Source organism: Arvicanthis niloticus, chromosome 6 (genome assembly GCF_011762505.2).
Source record: "Arvicanthis niloticus isolate mArvNil1 chromosome 6, mArvNil1.pat.X, whole genome shotgun sequence".
Classification (NCBI taxonomy): Eukaryota; Metazoa; Chordata; class Mammalia; order Rodentia; family Muridae; genus Arvicanthis; species Arvicanthis niloticus.
In genome coordinates this window covers 15403262-15423548 of record NC_047663.1, presented here as the reverse complement: position 1 = coordinate 15423548, position 20287 = coordinate 15403262, and the positions used below count along the sequence as shown (strand labels likewise).

The following is a 20287-nucleotide window of genomic DNA, read 5'->3' as shown; positions in this document are numbered from 1 at the left end:
CTTGGGAACTCACTTGGTGAAAAGGACATCACACACACACACACAGCAGGGAGAGCGTTGAGTGATGATTCAGCACAGCTTCATTGTCCAGAGAGCCTAGGTTTGAGTTCTAGCACTTAAACTCCAGGGAACTGGACTCTTTCTAGCTCAGAAGGCACTATATATGCAGGCAAAACACCCATACACAGAAAATAAGATTTTAAAGAAATGGACTAATTAAAGATATACATCCTTTTTGCAAGACCCAAAATTAATATTGACTTATGCTTAGAGTAATGGTCAGTAACCCATACTGTACAGGTTCCTGTAAAGACTTCAGGTAACTTGCCCAGGGTGAACATGCAGTCAGGCTGAAGTAAATTCCACTTAGATCCGTGGGTGAATGTGGGTTTTCCTAACTCATCTAGCCAGACACAGGCGGAGCTGGAGCTGGCTGCCTAGTGCTGTGGGGATGTGGGCCAGCCCAGAGCCTCAAGTGCTCACCCCATATCCTTGGTGATGTCAGCCTTACACTCAAGTGTCTACAAGCAGGACCAGCTCAGCCACTGCAGATAACTTAGGTCACCTTTCACTTACAACAGTAATCTCAAGAAAGAAAACAGCAAGGCAGAGTAAAGAAGAATGGAACTTAATCTTTATTTACAGGACATGACAGGGTACGAAATTCCACATAGAAATAAACTCAGAGGACAGCTTCATAGAGTATGTACAGTTTGTAACTGTTCAAGTATAGTTTCTTTTGTAAAAAGTGCTACAATAACAAACCACATTTAAAAAGAGTTCTTAGTAGAGAAACAGTAAGACAAATGTATGAGGACACAGGACAGCACAGCACATAGCTGACAACTTTGTGCCTTGGCTGACATTAGAAGTTAAAGGTCCCGGGAGCTCCATCCTGAACTTGGAAGGCAAAGCCTTCAGAGGTAGTTTCTGGCACCACATTTTGATCTTCCTCCTCCTAGAAATAGTAAAATAAGATACAACCATAAATGTGGTACCTCTCTAGCAGAACCCTGTCTCAAACCCTGCACTTAGCAGAAAACTGGCTGCCAAAGCTCAGCTGACACACGAGCGCTGGAGAAGGTGCTGGATGGGCTGAGGCACGAGAATCAACAGAAACTGACATCTGTGCACCTATCACTGCACAACAGATCAGGCAGAGTTAAGGCTCTAGGGTTGGTCCTCTTCTCCATAAACTTCCACAATGATACCCATAAACTTAGACTTAAGGATATTCAAGGATATTCAGGTGTCCAGGCTGTTCATACACCATCACCAAGCCAATACTAGAGGAACACGAACACACACACACACATACACATACACATACACACACACAGACACACACACACACACACACGCCTGGGCTGCACTGATGCTTGTCCTTTGTGATGGGGTAATAGAAGAACCATATACAAAGGATCAAAAGCTAATGGGCTTGGAGATATTTGTGAATTCTTATATACTTTCCCAGTTGTGGACATGGCCAGCCATTACTCACCTCCACTGAGAAGTACTTCTCAATTAAGTTTAATGAGGCCTTGTATACAGACTCGTTTTCATGGCTCTGTAGTGCTTCAATTTTATCTAAGCCTCCACATTCTTCAATCATTATACTGAGTTTTTCTGTCTCACCTAGTTTCTCGGCAGCCTTAAAACAAAACACAAGTCAAGCTTACTATCCTCTATGAGATAGAAATACCAGTTTCTATGACAGGCATTTTAGTTGTTTTGTATATTTATTTTTATCTATTTTTGTCTATTTTCTGAGACAGCTTATATAGCCCTGGCTGTCCTGGAATTTGCCATGTAAACCATACTGGTCTACAAGAGATCACCTGCCTCTTCCTCCTGAATGCTAGGATTAAAGGCTTGTTCCGCCACAGCCCACAAAAAAACATCCTTAAAGAAATGAAACCAGAATAGTGGCTCAGTGGCTAAGAGCACTTGTTCTTGCAGAGAATCTTTGTTTGATTCCCAGCATACATATAGATGCTCACAACAATACACAACTTCAGTTCCCACCCATACATACAAAATAAAGATATGGGGGGGAGGGGGGGTCTAATACAGAGTTTCTCTGTGTATCCCTGGCTTAGATACCCCTTGTGTTCAATAGACCAGGCTGGCCTCAAACTCAAGAGCCTGGCTTGCCTCTGCTTGCCAAGTGCTAGGATCAAAGGTGTGCACAGCCAGACTAAGAATTCATTAGTAAATTTAAAAACTGAGGCTGCACACAAACCTGATTCTGTCTCTTAGTAACCTAATTTACCTGTCTTCTACCCAGTCCTAAATAGTAACTATCAAACCTTAAGTTCAAGCAAACATAGCCTTATTAGAACTTACCTGAAAGATATTTGAAATGGCATCAAGAATAACCTGAATAATCTTGGTATCTTTTGCACTCAAGAGGTTCATCAAAGGTTCTATTATCCCACAATGAACGAGATACACAATCTGTTCAACAGTCCCACCACTGGTATAGTTGGTTATAGCCCATGCGGCCTCCTTCTGTGTCTTAAAATCTGACTGATAAACAAGAAGAAAATGGTTTTAGTCCAGAAGTCCTAACAGCAAGACTCCAAAAGTTAGTGTCCCAATATTAAGAGGTACTGTCCACTACCTAACAAAAGGCTAAGTAAGAAGTAAGGGAGCCCGCATTGGTGTTCTTTTAAGACTCTTTAATAGTTGTTACTGTTGGTCCCTCTCCCTCTGTCTCTCTCTGTTATACTGGCTATCCTGACAATTGTTGCTTAGATCAGACTGGCCTCAAACTCAGGCTTCCTGCCTCTCCCTCACAAGCTCAGGAATTAAAAGCATGTGCCACCATGACCAGGTTCCTCTTAAGAATCTTATCAAGCATAGACTGTCATAAATGCTATCATCTGGTCAAACTCTAAGCTGATTACCTTAGAGAGGACACCAACAAGAAATGGGACTAGGCCATGATTCACAACTTGCTGTATCTGGTCCTGGCGTCCGGCTGTGATGTTTGACATTGTCCACGTGGCCTCCTTCTGAATATTAGTCTTGGGGTTTGTTAGCAGGCTGGGAAAGACTGCAAGTGCTCCAGCATCTATCACTTTCTGAGTCTGCTCATCTGTTCCAGTGACAATATTCCCTATGGCTCTCAGTGCGGGAGTCTAAAACGGAAAAAAAGGTTGGTGCTCATCAATTACTTTCCAGTACTGCTAAAAAATTCTCTTTTCTAAAAAGTTCTGCAAAAGTAACAGGCATACCGCACCTCAACAGTGATCAACTGATCATGCTCCTGTACTCCTAAAGCTCATTAACAAAGGGCTAACACCTACCACAATGGGCAACTCCGTAGCTCCCAGAAGCTTCACAAGTTGGGGAACAACTCCCTTCTTCACAACCATCTCGATACGCTCATTTGGACCATCAGTCAGGTAGGAAATAGCCCAGCAAGAATCCGCTAATACTTCTGGATCGTTGTGGTGCAGGAGTCGAACTAAAGTAGGAAGAATCTGCTCAACAGCATCTAAGGGGGGTGCAGGATTCTTGTTTCGACAAAGGTTTGAGAGTGTCCAGGTAAGATTACGTAAGTAACCACACTGAGGGGAAAGAAAATTTTTTGAGAAGGCTTGTCTTTGAATAGATGGGGAAAATAAGAACCAAATATTAAGTGACTATGCTTATGGTATCAACTTACTGCCAAGGATGACAGATCAGGAACTGCAAGAAGTGCCAACAGTGGGTCAATTGCACCATGTTTGATAACTAGGTCTCGAAAAACTGAACCATCACCTGGAAAAGAAAGCCAAGATTGGCTGAGCATGGTGGTGAACACCTTTAATCCCAAGATCTGCTTCTGTGAGTTCCAAATTATCCTTGTCTATTATTATATAGCCAGTGCTACATAGAGACCCTGTTTCAAAAAATAAAAAAGCGAGATTAATGAACCTACCATCCCAAACATCCATGTTTAGTTAGCTACTGAATGCAGTCAGACCCGCTCTGACGAGTACTTCTGGGAGTACTTCTCCAGCAGCATTCTTAAATGCCTCTTCTATTCCAAATAAGGGCCTAGAGCAAGTGCAAAGCTTGACATAAAAGTCACTAGGACCTTCTTTAATCACAATGGACACATTCAGTCCAAAGAATTTTAAGTGCAAGTACCTGCAATGTTTCCAAGAGCCCATACAGCTTGCTCGCTGATGTGAGCATGGGGAGATGCCAAGAGAGAGATAAATGCTGGGATAGCACCTCCATCTACCACAGCTTTGGTCTGCTCAGATGTTCCAGAAGCAATGTTGGTGAGTGCCCAAGCAGATTCAAACTGAATGGGGCTACAATCAGTTTTGCCCAAGAAGGACACAAATTTTGGGATCAAACCAGCCCGGATGATGTTGTCTATAGGAGGCTGTTTCTCTCTAGAAAGCAGTTTCCTAAGAAGGGGGGAAAATCAAAAGCTGAAGTTAATTTTCAAGGTGTATAAAAATCATAGTCATAGTGGTTGATACATGTATAATCTCAACATGGGGAAGGCTGAGACAAAAGGCCTGTGCACTTTAAGTCAGACTAGGCTACATGAGATGTTGTTTAAAAGGGAAAGGAGGAGATAGAGTGGTGGGTAAAAGAGCTTGCCACAAAGCCAACAACTGTTCAATCCCAGAATTCACATGGTAGAGAATTCCTGCAAGTTTGCAAGTTTTCCTTTGATTTTCTCTCTCTCTCTCTCTCTCTCTCTCTCTCTCTCACACACACACACACACACAATTTTAAGATAAAGTAAAAACTCCGCCATACCTCCCTTAATCTAAAAGGGCTAATTTCTTAGGTTATCCATGCCAGAGCCTACAGACTTACCGAGCAGCTTGAGTAGCTTGGAGCTGGCTTTCCAAATTGTTGCTGTTTATGCCTTTAACAATGTCCTCAACAGACCAATTTACAGTACCCTAAAAAACAAAAAAAAAAAAAAAACAGTATTTTATAAATTATCATTTATTACATACAAATAGTACACTTTACGGTACTATGCTGTTTAGTTGTCAACTTGATACAACCTAGACACCATCAAGATAGAATCAACATAAAGAATTGTTTGGTTTTTTTTTTTTTTTTTTTTTTTTTTTTTTTTGGTTTTTCGAGACAGGGTTTCTCTGTGTAGCCCTGGCTGTCCTGGAACTCACTCTGTAGACCAGGCTAGCCTCAAACTCATAAAGAATTGTTTTGGTCAGACTGACCTGTGGTCATGTCTGAAATTACCTTCATGATATGGGAGAAGTCCAGCTTAATGTCAGCAGCACCATCCCCAGGCAGGTCTAGGAAAGCTAGCCCAGGCAAAGAGCCAGTCAGTAAGTAGCAACACCCTGCCCACTGCCTCATGGTTTCAACTGATTTCCTGCCCCGATTTCCCTCATTAATAAATTATGACCTGAAGGTATAAGCCAAATAAACCTTTTCCTGCCACTATATTGCTTTCAGTTTTTTTCACTGTAATAGAAAGCAAACTAGCACACCTGGCATTGTGAAGATACTCAGGGTCCGGCAGTGGTGGCGCACGCCTTTAATCCTAGCACTTGGAAGGCAGAGGCAGGCAGATTTCTGAGTTCGAGGCCAGCCTGGTCTACAGAGTGAGTTCCAGGACAGCCAGGGCTATACAGAGAAACCCTGTCTTGAAAAAAAACCAAAGGAAAAAAAAAAAGATACTCAGGCTCTTAGTTACAGAGACTAGCTTTCCATCTAATTTGGACTACTAAATCCTGCTTTCTATGTACAATAGTTCTCAAACTTGGTACCATGACATTGCATTCTCAAGTCACAACACTTAAGCTTTTGTCATTAAAAAAAGTAGCAGTGAACTATTTTAGGAATGGTTTAAGGCAAACTAAAGGCTATTCTTAGCTGCAATCACTTGAACTCAAATATACTTTTAACATCTTATATGCAGCTACAGAAAATGTCTTGGGTTGTTGTTCATTTTTGACACAGGATCTCTCTATGTATCCCTGGCTATCCTGGAGCTCATTATGTAGACCAGGCTAGCCTAGAACTCAAAGGAGATCTACTTATTTCTATCTCTAGAGTGCTAGATTTAAAAGCATATGCCAAAACATGGGGCCTAATTTCTTGAGTTTGTATTTAAAATCTATAAATTTCCATGGTAGATAATTATGTCGTAATCACTACAGAAGAGAGGCTTACAGCCCTTGAAACAGAAACCATTGTCATCACTCTTGGTTGCCCACCAGAACTTTAAGTTAAGACCCCATTGCTGAAGATAACCTATATTTTGGCTATAGGCCATGATAGAGAGAAAAGATGCCAAATTGGAAGTGACCTGGAAGCTTTTCCTCACTGCTAACTTTTACAGTGTTGGAAGATACTATACAGGCTTCTAGAGGGGGAAGTTAACCATCACACCCAGCTATAAGTGTATGTCCTGCCTGGCATGGTGTGCCAACTGGTTCAATAGTGGCAGCACCACAGTTATGGAGGAATGTACTCTCCCCCCATGAGCAAGCCTGAAGAGACCTTGGTTACCACAACAAGGTCAAGTGACGGGATCTAGGTGGAGTTACCCACCTTGGTTTCCCGGAACACAGCAGAACTGCCCCTGGGCTTGCCTTGAGGCATCTCCAGCCGTGACCTGGAATGGACTATGGATTATCCCACCCATCTGAAACCAGGAGGGGTTGTGGGTTGGGTCTTCCCCTTTAAATTGAGAGCCGAACATTAAAGCTTTGGGCCTTGATCAGAGAACTTTGTCTTGGCCTCATCTCTTCTCGCCCTCCAGCCCCTTTCATTCCCAGCCCCCCTTTCAGGTGAACCCAGTTGACTTGTGGCCGTGGGCGGCTACAGAGGAAACCAACTGCGTTCTGGTTGCATTTAAAACCTGCTCCACAGAGGGGGAATCTTATGCCTGTTCCTGCACACCTGGTCCCTGCTAAAGTCAGAAGGGGAAGATCAACTATTTTTGCTAATAAGAGACAAGGTATATTGCCTTTTAAATATCTCTACCCATAGATTAGTGTAGCTCTCTACCTCACTCAAAAAGAAGCTTTTTATTTATTTTTTATTTATTTTTATTTATATGAGTAACGTTGTAGCTGTCTTCAGACACACCAGAGGAGTGTATTGAATCCCATTACAAATGGTTGTGAGTGATCATGTGGTTGCTGGGAATTGAACTCAGGACTCTGGCAGAGCAGTCAGTGCTCTTAACCGCTGAGCCATCTCTCCAGCCCAAAGAGAAGCTTCTTTTGGCCATGGATGGTGGTTAATTTAATACAGAAGCTCACAGACGGCCAATGAGTGATGAAGAGCTCAGCTATAAAAGGGATGTCTGTATCATACACACACACTCTCAAGGCTAAGGGAACATGTGGAAGGGGAAGTGGAAAAAATGTAAGAGCCAGATATGACAGCAAATTGTACTCGATGTGTGACAACAACTGAGGAACTGTCTCCACCAGATTAGTTATGTAGGACATTTCTTGACTGTTAATTAATGTCCAAGGCCCAGCACACTGTGGGCAGTGCCATCCTGGCAGGCAGACCAAGGCAGGTAGGGAAGGTACCTGAGATTCAGGTGTAGTGGGGCATATCTTTAACCCAATCACTAGAGAAGCTAGCCTGGTCCTCATAGTGAGTTCCAGGCCACCAGGATTACACACTTATGACTCTGAACTGAGCAAGCCAGAGACTAAGCCAATAAGCAATGTTGCTCTTGCCTTGGCTTCCTTGGATAATGAATTGTAACCCTGTAAGCCAAATTATCCCTTCCTCTCAAGTTGGTTTGGCAGTGTTTTATCACCGAGAAACCCAAGTAAACACTCAAGTGGAAGATAAGGCATTTTAATACTTCACCATGAAAGGATCATAAGGTCTCACTCCTTCCTGGGCTAAAGAATGAACTTCCATCAGGAAGAAGTACAACCACTGACAAGCTACCCATGCTCCAGTAAACAAGCTCCCACCCATTCTCACGCAGGCAACCATAATTATGCTCAGTAGGTCAAACATCAAACAGACATAAAAGAGAAAAATTGCTGGGAAGAAGGGTTTCAGCAGAAAAAGATGGGATGAGATCAGGAATCAAGGTGAAAAGGACTAAAGTTCATTATATACATCTATAAACATTCAAAGATATAAGTTTGTAAATATAAATAATCTCTAATATTAAAACCAAGCATGTAAATTGTAGTAAGGAGAAAAGTATAAGGCAGAATCCAAAGGAGTGCAAATGTAAAAAGGCAATATGCTAATAAACACCCAGTGTTGCCTTACCTCCTGTAAGGCCACACTGTAAGGCTGAGACTACTGTGAATCAGAGACTAGCCTGGACTACGTAATAATATCCTGCTTCAAAGGACAGTACTAGAAAAGCCAAAACGAGTCTCAGTTACGGGAAGGCTGTCATGAGGTAGATACTGAGCAGATAGAACATGTCAACCAGGTATCGTTCAACACAGGATACATGTGGTATCACACAATTTCATTGTAGTAAGTTACGAGTACCTAAGCTATAGAATATAAGCCTATTTTGCTTCCTAGATTACAAAGCTATGGTGAGCTGTTCTACTGAATGTGGCAGGCAATTCCAACATGGTAGGACCTATATGTGTATCCAAAGTGTAAAAGCAGAAGAGTACAGTAAAGGATAACATAAAAGTTAAGAATGGTATGTATAACCAAGCACGGGGAACTTTCCATGAATGAAGCTTCAGGATTAGAAGTTGCTCTGGGTTAAGTGCCAATGTATACGTCATTATATTTATACTTTACACCATTGGTTCTCAAGCTGTGGGTCGTGCCCCCTTTGGGTAGAGCAACCCTTTCTTGGGAGTCACCTAAGACCATCAGAAAGCACCGCTGCTTACATTTATGATTACTTTTTGAAAACATTAATAGACATTTATTGTTTTGTTTATTTAACGTGTGAGTGCTCTGCTCTACCATGACAGAAAAGGGATCAAATCCCTTTATAGATGGTCATGAACCACCATGTAGGTTCTGGGAATTGAACTCGGGACCTTTGGAAGTGCAGCCAGTGCCATTAACCTTTGAGCCATCTCTTTAGCCCTGCATTACAATTCTTAGCAGGTGAAGATTAGTTATTAAGTAGCAACTGTATTAAAGGGTCCCAGCATTGATAAGGCTGAGAACCACTACTTTGTACTGTATAGCATGGCATAATGGTTGTGTATACCTGACAGTGAGTAAAGAGGACTAAAGCTGAGTTCCAACCAGGAACTGTATGGAAAATATGAGTACCAACCAGTGTTACACAGCAAGATACTGTCTCAAAAACAATAAAAATGGAACTAGAGACACAGGTCAATAACAGAATACTTGCCTATCACATACAAGTCCCTGGGTGCGATCCCTAGTTAGCATTAAAAAATAAAATAAAAAAATGTTCTTCAATTATAACTGACAGTCAAGGTACTAAGCTCGTATCCAGAAGTGCAAGGAAGTTTGAAGGAAGGGCACAACTAAAAGAAAACTATCCTCTGGAGTGTGGGAAGAAAAATACGTGTTTAAGAGACATTCACCCGTATTTTCTAGGTTGACATGAACTCAAGTATATTCACCTGATTGTTTCGGTTTTCCTGGAGTGGAGAAGTAGCGTCGTCGGGAAATGAGCTGACATTTCTCCTTTTCAGCATCTGGTCATCTTTTTTAGCTTTTCTAAGTTCCACGTTAACCTCTATTCGGCGGCGGCGCATTTCCTGAATAAAAAGAACACCTCATTTTATCTATCCTGTCAGCTTTTACTGCCAAGTGATCTCTCTCCCTCTCTTTTTTTTTTCCTTCTTTGGTTTTCAAAGCCAGGTTTTCTCTGAGTAGCTCTGGCTGTCCTGTAACTCATTTTGTAGACTAGGCTGGCCTCAAACTCAGAGACCCACCTGCCTTTGCCTCTTAAGTGCTGAAATTAAAGGTATTCACTACCCCACCCGGCTGTGATTTCTTTTTTAAATTCCTCAAAGGCCAGCAAGAGATGGCTCATCCAATAAAAGGCACAAGCCACCAAGTCTGCGACCTTCAATCTTTTAGGTGTAGAGGAGGGGAACCAATGTCTTTAAGTTGTCCTCTCACCTCTGCATGTGCACCAGGTGCACATAAAATCCCCCCACACATACACAAAAATAAATAATAAATGCAATCTTAAGAGTTTAAATACCTAAGACTAGAGATGAGGTTTAGGCACAGAAAAACCCACCTAGCGTGAGTGTGAAGCTCTAGATTCAATCCCTAGTACCTCAAAAATGTGTTATATAAACGTCTCCCCTTTCCATTTACAAGTATACACAGGAAAGCAACAGAAGATACTCACTGTACTGTCTTTCCCCTTGTTCTTGAATCTGTTAAGCCGGGCAGCTGGTGAATTAGCATTCTCGTTGGTGGACATGGTTGCAGGAACAGGAGGAAATCTAGTAGGAAAGGAGGGTAAGAATAAAAAGAAAAGAAAAGCATTTTTTAATAAGAATACAATAGAAGCTGGGTTTAGTAATTCATGCCTTTAATCATCATAGCACCTGGGAGGCAGAGACAGCCAGAGCTCTGAGTTTGAGGCCAGCCTGGTCTATAGGGAGTTCCAGGCCAGCTAGGTCTACATAGAGAAACCCTATCTTAAAATGGAAACAAACAAAAATACACAATACAATGTTATAATCAACTAAATTTCGACTCCATCTCTATACCAGATAAAAAAGGACACCGACACTGCCAACAACAATATACACAGGCTGGCAGAAGTGGCACTCTAAGCACTCAGGAGGCAGAGGAGGGCAGACCTGAGTTTGTGGCCAGCCTAGTCTACAAGAGTGAGTTCCAGGATAGCCTGGACTACTACTACCCTGTCTCAAAAATCAGAATAAACAAAGCCCCACAAGTTTTCATCATTATGACTATAATACTAAGTCATAATTGCCCCTACTACAAAGGCAACTGAACTGTCAATCAGAAACATTTTAAAACAAAGATAATTTAAAATTTCCACTAACCACACCCAATATAGCTAAACTATTACCATTTCAGGATGTCATCAATACAGAAATTGAGATATGTTACTATTTTCACAAACCTTCAAAATCCTATGTGTAGTTTAAGCACACAGGGCATCTCAACTCAGATTAGCGGCTTTTCAAACACTCAATAGCCTTAAGCCTCTGGCCAGCACGGTATTAGGTCAGGGATCTACATTCTAGACTCCGTTAATACAACACCAAGAAGGAGAACCCGGGCTGCCTGGCTGCCTTATACTTAACGATCTACGTCCTTAAAGCAATAAATGAAAGCTCTGGTTTTCGTTGATTGAAGGCCAAAACGGATCCATACTAGTACCTTCTAGCAAGCTACATAAAGAATCGGTTCGTTACATTATAGGACCTTCCATAACCATCGCTGTCAGCAGTGACATTAATGCCGCATCTTGCATACACTTCCAGCGAATGCATTCAATCAGGATGACATCAGCTGTGGTCACTGGGGCTCGATATATCACAGGTGTGGTCGTCACGAAGTGACAGGAATCAAAAAACCCTGATTATGCTAGCATTAACTGCTTTATGTCCGACCTCGACACCGACACAGGTGACCCGGGTCAAGTGCTTAACTGGGGTGTCTAACTGCCACCTTCATCTCCGGCCCAAGCTACGTCTCCTCCCGGGACAGAAGCATCAGGAAAGCGGCGACACAGCGAGGTCCGCTCGACTGCAGCGGCCCTCCGGTCCCCCACGCCGACCCTCAAGGCCGCGTCGAGCGGAGCCGCGCCGTACCCAGGCCTTCGCTGCCCTCCCCAGCACTCGGCGCTGCCAGCCCTGACCCCGGCATGGCGAAACCAACCCGCCCCGAGGCCTGGTCTGAGCAGGGAGGCTCAGCTCCCGCCCGGGCGCGGCCTGCTCCCGCCCTCCGTCGCGCAGCGCTCCGTGCGGTCGTTACCGCTCAGGACCGGCCTCCGTTCCCACCTGCACAGCCGGCTCAGACTTCCACGAAAGTCGGTGCGGGGCTCTCAAGCTGCGGGTCGGCGGCTGTCGAAACGTCCACTACCCCTCAGCCCTTAGACTTTGTGCCTCGTGCTGCCGGCCGGCGCGATTTAAATTTCCCGGTGACGCCGCGTTCCGATTGGCTGGTTTGAGCCTAAGCTGTGCGTTCATTGGTAGGTTTGAAAAACACGTTAGGCGGGGGTGGGGGTGGGACGCGGTCACAAGGCCTAGGAAAAAAAAAGGTGGGGGTGGGGCGGTAAAAAGGGAAGCATCGCGAGATGAGGGAGCGGCCGGGTAATCCCAGAGTGCCTTGCAGAAGGGTTACTCCAGATCTCCGCGCATGAGACCTGAGTTTCGTCCCTTCTTAGCCGGAACACTGGGCAGTACCTTGTTTGCTTTCTCTGGACCTGCCCTTAAGCAAACACACGAAATTATTATTACGCTTGTTATCAAAAAAAAAAAAAAAAAAAGGTTTAGCCTGCGGTGATTGGCGCAGGCTTTCAATCCCAGTACTAGGGAGGCAGATGCAGAGGGATTACTGAATTCAAGGCAAACCTGGTCTATGTAACGAGGCCAGCCAGGGCTACATAGTGAGACCCTGTCTCCAAATAAATACATAAATAATAATAAAAAAAGAGCTTAACACAAATATATTGACTTTTTAAAAAAATTTTTTTTTACGGTAGGAGCTGGTCACTGGGAGAAAGTAAAAGTGGATCTCTTTAGCCCAAAATATTCCATAGTATATCTGCTGGGAACCAGACATTGTCAAGCTGAACAGTGGTGTCGCACACATTTGATCCCAGTGGTAGGGAAGCAGGGGTCTCCATGAGTTCAAGGCCAACCCGGTCTACTGAGCAAGTTCCAGGAGAGCCGGAGCTCATCAGAGAAACCCTGTGTTTGTGGGGTGTTTGTCCTGGGAGAACGTTGGGGGGCGGGGGGGGAGTCGAAGCAAAAGAAAAAAGACACTCTCTTATATAAGCACACTCAAATTAAGGAAACTTTCAATTTCCATTTTCTTATCAGTCCATATTCATGTTTGTGGTCCAATCATTCTTTTTAAACATCAAAGATACTTATAAGAATCAGGGTCGTGAAGTATTTTTTGTGCTTTTTCTGCAATTTTTCTGGGTCTTTTACAGGAGTATTTTAGGAGAGTTGTAGTCGTTTATTTTGCACAAATAAATGCAAGCGGTATGCTTTGTGCGTTCTCCCGGGAATGTGTGCCAATTCTCGGTTGTGGCCAACAGGCAGTTGCTCCCAATCTGACCTGCTAAATGCAAGAATGTGGAAGAAATCTATTTTCAACCAATCACTGCCAGGCATTCCCTTGGCTACTGTGAATGGTTCAGGGGCAGACACATGACCTAAATTCATCCACTTGGGAAGCCTATGTCCTTTGTTTATTTTAGTAGTTTGAGGTAGGAACAACTTCTGAAAGGAGATTGAATCTTACAACTCTAAATAGGGAACTTGTAGAAAAACCGTTGAGGGCTCTGACCGATTCCCTGCCAAATCCGCCAGTGTATCTCTGAAGTTTACGCTTAGATCGGGTGCCTGTTAGTTGCATTGTTAAATTGAGCTTCCTTCCCCTTGAAAACAGTGAGTACTGAGTTCCTGCAAGTGTTCCGGTGCTATGTGTGTATTAATTGTCACAGAGAGGATAAAGTCATAAAGTCTTAAGTGATTTTTCCCAGGTTTACAGAGACAACAAAGGACAGACGGGAACCATGCCCTCTGTACTAACCCTTGAAAAGAAACTGAAATACAAGAATAACGTCAAAAGTTACCTTGACAACTAAGTGTGGTGGGGCAATTAATCCCAGCAATCTAGAGGCAGAGACAAGTGGATCTCTGTGTGTTCCAGGCAAGCCCAAGCTAGACAGCTAGCCTCTGTGGAGGAGCCTGAGAGATGGCTCAGCTGTTAGACATACGTACAGGCTGCTCTTTCAGACGGCCTGAGTTCAGGTCTCTGCATCTGCATGAGTGGCTCATAACCACTGCCTGTGACTCCAGCTCCCTTGTTATGCCCAAGGGAACATGCATGGGTGTGGTATTCATACATGTGGTTATACATGACCCTCCCCCACATAGACACATAAATAAAAATAAATCTCCTTTCCCCAAACACAATATTTTTATTAATTTTTGGGGAATTTTGTATGTCACACTCCCTTCCCATTCCTCCCAGGTCTACCTTCCCACCCTTGGGTTCCCACACCCTCCCCCGACCCCTAAATGCACCAAATTCAATTTGTGTTACCCAAATACTCATTGGAGCATGGTCAAAGTCAGAGTGAGTGGCTAGCCTGTTAAAGATAACTGAATCCTTCCCCAGCCTCCAGCCAGAAGCCACCAACTATGAAGAGATACGAGTCAGTATCTTTATCACACATTTTTATTTGAGTTTTGGATTTTGTTTTGTTTTCAAGACAGGGTTTCTTGGGTGGGGTGGAGGAATGGGGAAAGGGGATAACATCTGAAATGTAAAAAAAAAAAGACAGGGTTTCTCTGTGTAGCCTTGGCTGTCCTGGAACTGGCTCTGTAGACCAGGCTGACTTTGGCTGTCTGCCTCTGCCTCCCAAGTGCTGTAACTAAAGCTGTGTGTCACTACTACCAGACACCCCTGACATTCCTAACCATTATAGTTTCTGGATTTGGGTCCAGAAACTGCTCTGTTTTGAGTGTGTTTCGCAAAGGTTCATGGGGCTGGCAGCCTAGTTCCTAGCGTGGCAATGTTCAGAGGTGGTAAAATCTTAGTGTGGGGCCTAAGTGGTGGAGGGAAATAGTTACAGGAGGCTTGCCTTCTAAAGGAGTTGGTGTTATGTATGACCTGGACTGGTTCGTGAGAAGGGGGTTATTAGGGCGAGCCTGGTGCCTGAACTGTTTTTTGCATGTTGTCTAAGCATGTGACCACACCCTTTGAAGAGCACGACTGCCCTGACACCATCTGCCTTGTTATGATGAAGCCCAGCAGGCCATCGCCAGGGCAGAACAGTTGGCAGCGCCGTGTTCTTTGGGCCTCCAGAACTATATCAGATGTTCGTTACAGGGGCACAAAATAGACAGAGACCAAAATGAAGACATCAGGATGTCTTTATTAGGATGAAGGATGCGAAGGACTGTTTGCCGACATGTCTTCTGGATGTGAGAAGCCCCTTTTCTTCTACCAGACCACATGCTGTCATGTTGTGCTTGAGAAGGAGCTCCCCAGACAAACAAAAGGAAAAGTGGATCCTGTAGAACTGCTTAAAACAGCTCAAGGCCAAGACTCTGATGACTGCTCCATACAGGGTTTCTCTGTGTAGCCCTGGCTGTCCTGGAACTCACTCTGTGGACCAGGCTGGCCTCAAACTCAGAAATCTGCCTGCCTCTGCCTCCCAAGTGCTGGGATTAAAGGCATGCACCATCACTGCCAGGCCCACACATATTCTTTTTTCTGAAGCATAGTTGAGTTGGGTATAAAGTCACTGGGATTGAAAAGGTTCTTTAACCTGGTCTTTTTGTTTTGCTATTTAAGCTGGAGAGATGGCTCAGAGGTTAAGAGCATTGCCTGCTCTTCCAGAGGTCCTGAGTTTGATTTCCTGCAACCACATGGTGGCTCACAACCATCTGTAATGGGATTTGATGCCCTCTTCTGGTGTGTCTGAAGACAGCATTGGTGTACTCATATACATTAAATAAATAATATTTTAAAAATAAAATGGAAAATGATCTTTACTAATAGTTTAGGATTATGGGTCAGGCATGAAGGTGCACACCTTTAACACTGTAGAGGCAAGTGGATCTTTGTGAGTTCAAGGCCAGCCTGGTCTACATGATGAGCCTAGGACAGCCAAGGTGACACAGAGAAATCCTGTCTCAAAAAAACAACTAATCAACCAACCAAACAAACAAACAAACAGCTAGGGCCTTAGAAAGCTCTCCTTCCTCCATAGCCTCAACCACATAAGAATGCAAGTAGGCACACTTGGCATACACCATGTCAAACTTGTGGTTGAGGAGAGGCCAGGCCTGAGCAGAGTTACTAGAAGCATCTTCCTTGTTCGTGATAAGCTGCTCAGGGTGCAAGAGCTGGTGGAGGGAACCACTGCAAACTTCATCAGTGACGGCGGAGTCCAGGTCTAGAAACACTGTCTTGGGAAGGTGTTGAAGGAGTGAGTCACCTCCTCCCCTCAACAGTCTTGACACTTGGCATCTGGTCATCAGATTGAATGTTCATGTTCCAGACAGAGGAGCCCCTGGCAGCCGCTGCCCATGTGATGCCACTGATGGACGTGAAGGGCAACTGAGGAACCCAGAGGAACCCCAACCTCTCCCACCAACAGGTTACTGAGGCTTCTGAGAGGGAACAGAGGAAAGGCAAACAAACTTATGAAGGCTCTGCTGTGTTTCCCACTAGGGCAACATTTCACTATGAGAACCCCACTCTCCAAGGGTAGGTCTCCAAATATCACACTGGAGGCTTAGGGTTTCAGCCTGGGCAGTTTGTAAAGGAGGTACAAACCTTTCATCTATAATATTAGACACTAAGCTGGACATTAGACTTGAGTGGAAACAGAATAGAGGTTTCTAAGGATGCCCTTGAACTTCTACTCTCTCCCTCAACCTCTGGGTGCTGGGACAGGCATTTACCACCTCACCTAATTTATTAGAAGTAGGTTGTGATGATTTGTGATTTGTGTGTGTGTGTGTGTGTGTGTGTGTGTGTGTGTGTGTGGCTAACAACCCTACCTCTCAAACTGAATGAGAACATTGGCAACTTAGGAGCTGGCAGTCGACTCAGGGAAACAGCCTTTGCAAACTGTTTAGCTGAGCAGCGGAGATGGAGTGGACAGGTAGGTTGGTTTTATTTACTATTCTGACTCGGGAGGATGCGCCACAAGGAAGGCATCTGGTGCCAGTGAACAGGCTGAGTTACCACCGGGAGACTTGGCGTCTGGAGTAAGTTAAGCAGTGGGTGCATTTAAAGGGCAGGAGGAAAGCTGGTCCAAATAGCTGCTGAAGGAAAGTTGCCCATGGTAGGCTTTCTGAGCCAAGATGACTAGGGTATAGGTAGGCAGAGGAAAGTGGGTGCAAGGTATGATGCCACCATGGTTTGGGATTCTGTCAGATTGGCATTCATGGCTCTGTCAACTCTGTGTGTCTTGGACTGATGTCACGGGGTATGGAAGACTGCATCAAAGCCTCCATAGTGGCAAAGGCTCTTAAGGTGCAGGAGACCATGATGGCCTCCTTGTGGGATGTCCACCACCCTCTTGCTTAACAGGACTATAAAGTACCTGTTCATGATGGCAGAGCCAGAAGCTGAGCGTAAGGTCTGCAACACGCACTACCTGCCACCAAGGCTGGACTGACTGCCTCTCCTGCTAGAAGCCCAACTGTTGTTGACTTGGTGCCTTGGAGGAACATTCAATTACCAGGTGATGCAGACACTAATTCTGGACTCTTACCATTATGGAGGAGGTAAGAGAAGATGCTGAATCTGGACTGGGACATATTAAGTTTCCAATAAGCTACTCTGCTATCAACATTGCTATCTAGTCACTCTCTGAAAATCATGGCATTGAAAAATAGGTTCTAGTTGGGTTAGAGAGTTGGCTCAGTAGTTAAGAGCACTTGTTGTTCTTGAAGACGACTTGGGTTCGTTCCCAGGACCCACCTGGTTTGGTTCACAACCATAACCAACTCCAGAAGTTTCAGAAGAACTGATGCTGTCTTCTGACCTCCATGGATATCCCACATGATACGCAGACATTCATGAAGCCAAAACCCTCGTACACAGAAAATAAGTACATCTAAAAAAATTGAGTGTTTATTGTGTGTGTGTGTGTGTGTGTATGTGCCAAACATACTTTACTCTCTACCAATAATATGTGTGTATTTCAGCATCTTGTGAAGTGCAGGTGTTTACATCCAGGACAGCTCCAGAGAAGCAACCCCCATCTTCTCTCACAGACGCTTCTACTGGACCTGTTCCTTCTGATCTATCCACAGACCCTGGACAGCAAGGAAACAGCCAACTCTCCTAAGACTGGACCAACATCCCTGTACCCATTTGCCTAGGTTCCCCCAGAGACACACGGCCACTTAGATCATGATGACAACCCTGTTTTGGTTCTGCTATCACCTCTTTCTAATTTTTTCCTTTTTTAATTAAACCAAAATGGGGGAATGTTGGCATTTCATCTAGGCTCTGCCCCACAGTTACCTGGCAACAGCCAGTCCTGCCTGACTGACTATAAAAGGGGCTGCTTGCCTCCTCCTCTCTCTTGCCTTCTTGCTATTACTCTGTCTTCTTGCCCTTTACCCCTCTCTCCCCACTCCCCTCCCCCATCTCCACGTGCTCATGGCCGACCTCTATTCCTCTCTCTCTCTCTCTCTCTCTCTCTCTCTCTCTCTCTCTCTCTCTCTCTCTCTCTCTCTTTCCCCACCCACTCCTCTCCCCGTGCCCAAAACCCCCTCCCCCCACCCCTGACTGCACACCCACCAAACATATTTCTCTCATTATCTTTTTTTATAAAACACAACATAGAGTGGGATTGTTGAGTTGAAGCCACTTTGAGGGCAGTCTGGTCTACACAGTGATCCCCCAGCATACCTAGGGCTGCACAGAAGGGAAAACAAACAAACAAACACCAAGGCCGGAAGTGAAGCCATGTCTTTCCCTCTGCTTGTCCGGGGAACTAGGAGACAGTCTCACCCACTACTGCTCACATACCATTATCAAGGCAAATTAGCAACCACCAAATAATAACTTGGTGTTTAAGAAGACCCTTTCCCGGTTGCATAGGGGCTCACAGGCTACAAGAAACAAAAGAGGGAATGACCATCATTCATTCAAAATGGGAAAGACGTATCAGACGTTTCGTTAACTAACTCCGACTGGTAAAAATTAACAGCTTTTCTGACTTTCCATCTGCTGTCTTATTTACCTTCCCTGTTACTGTGATGAAATACCAGGTTGAGAAGCAATTCAGGGAGAAGGGGTTTGTTTTAGCTCACAGTTCAAGATACAGTCAGTCCATCACCGTGAAGTGATGGCATCCACATTCCGTAACCAGAGATGAGGCCACGCAGCTGCTCCACTATTGATCCCCTTGCTGGGTTGTTCCTGCCCACAGCGGACCTGGGGAGTCTTCCCCCACACCGACAGACGTAATCAAGATAACCCTCGCAGACAGTCTCAGAGGCCCATAACCCAAATGATTCTAACCAGAGTCGACAAAGCTAACCAGCACATTGGAATTATCCCTTAAGTGTATTCTTTGATCGCAAAGAGCAGGGATTTCCTACCCACGAAAAAAGAAAACCCTGAAAGTGTTACTTTTAAAACCTACAATGCGACATTTTACACACAGCAAACAAATTTCATGAAACCAGAAAGTGGTCATCCGAGATCTAGCAATAAAGCGAGGAAATAAAAAAGTATTATTTTGTATTTAGAGACCTTGTCTTCATTTCCCCCTTTAATCTAGGGGGCGGGGGCGGGCTGGGGAAGACAGGGGGCGGGAAAGAGGGCAGATTAGAAATTTTGTTGGGCTGGAAGAGCCTGTGCACCCTTGAATGTGAGCCCACAGTACATAATAGGTAACCAAGTCCATGTTTGCTCAAAGGGGAAACGAGGCTGGAAAGCTCAGGGAGCTTAAGGTTTTTGAGACAGAAAGGTTCCGGGACTTTGCCAAGTGCAGACGCTGTGTCCTGCCCAAGGCCAGCGAATTCGAATGGAGGAGGGCGGCACAGCATGGGCTGTTTTCAAGTTTCCCTGCGGAGCCTAACGAACCTCGGACGGAGGCGGACACACGCTCCCCACAAGGCAGGACTGCGCCGAGAAGGACCCCAAGTTAGTCCGTCCCAACAGACTGAGAACCTGGGCTGTGGCGCAGGCGCAGAAAGATTCGGGCCAGGGGCGGCGGCACGACAAGGGAAGGCGCAAGCGCACTCGACATCGCACGGCAAAGAACGCGAGGCCGCTGTGCGGCGGGTGGGGCTGAGATGATCAAATCACGTAAGGAGAGGAAGTGAGAACCCGGATCCTGTGGTGACCCAGTGGCCTAATGGATAAGGCATCAGCCTCCGGAGCTGGGGATTGTGGGTTCGAGTCCCATCTGGGTCGCATGATATTTTATTTTGTTGAAACGAAAGAAACTCTATTGTTTCTCTGCCTTGATTTCAGAATCAGTCTATAATAATAATGAGGCGCGCTGCTGAGTATTTAGAAAGTACCCGCAGCTTCTAAGTAAGAACTGTCCTTTAATAGCATGTCCATTTTTTTAAATTGTTCAATTTTGAAGTATAATTAACGAAACTATATCAGTATCAAAAAGAAAAAA

At 44.7% G+C, this 20287-nt stretch overlaps 1 protein-coding gene and 1 non-coding gene across 2 annotated transcripts; one reads left to right on the top strand and one right to left on the bottom strand.

The window, feature by feature from the left end:
- Window positions 1–612: 612 nt before the first annotated feature.
- On the bottom strand, window positions 613–12110 carry Kpna2 (karyopherin subunit alpha 2). Its single transcript, XM_034506540.2, has 11 exons — window positions 11937–12110; window positions 10304–10400; window positions 9561–9698; window positions 4831–4919; window positions 4141–4409; window positions 3674–3768; window positions 3312–3575; window positions 2910–3143; window positions 2347–2529; window positions 1502–1651; window positions 613–958 (listed from the first exon to the last, which is right to left on the bottom strand). The coding sequence occupies exons 2-11, from the start codon at window positions 10376–10378 to the stop codon at window positions 866–868; spliced, it is 1590 nt and encodes a 529-aa protein (XP_034362431.1). The 5' UTR covers window positions 10379–10400; window positions 11937–12110; the 3' UTR covers window positions 613–865.
- Window positions 12111–19997: 7887 nt separating this feature from the next.
- Trnar-ccg (transfer RNA arginine (anticodon CCG)) lies at window positions 19998–20070 on the top strand. The gene has a single exon. It is a non-coding gene; the product is annotated as a tRNA-Arg (tRNA).
- The last annotated feature ends 217 nt before the right edge of the window (window positions 20071–20287 follow it).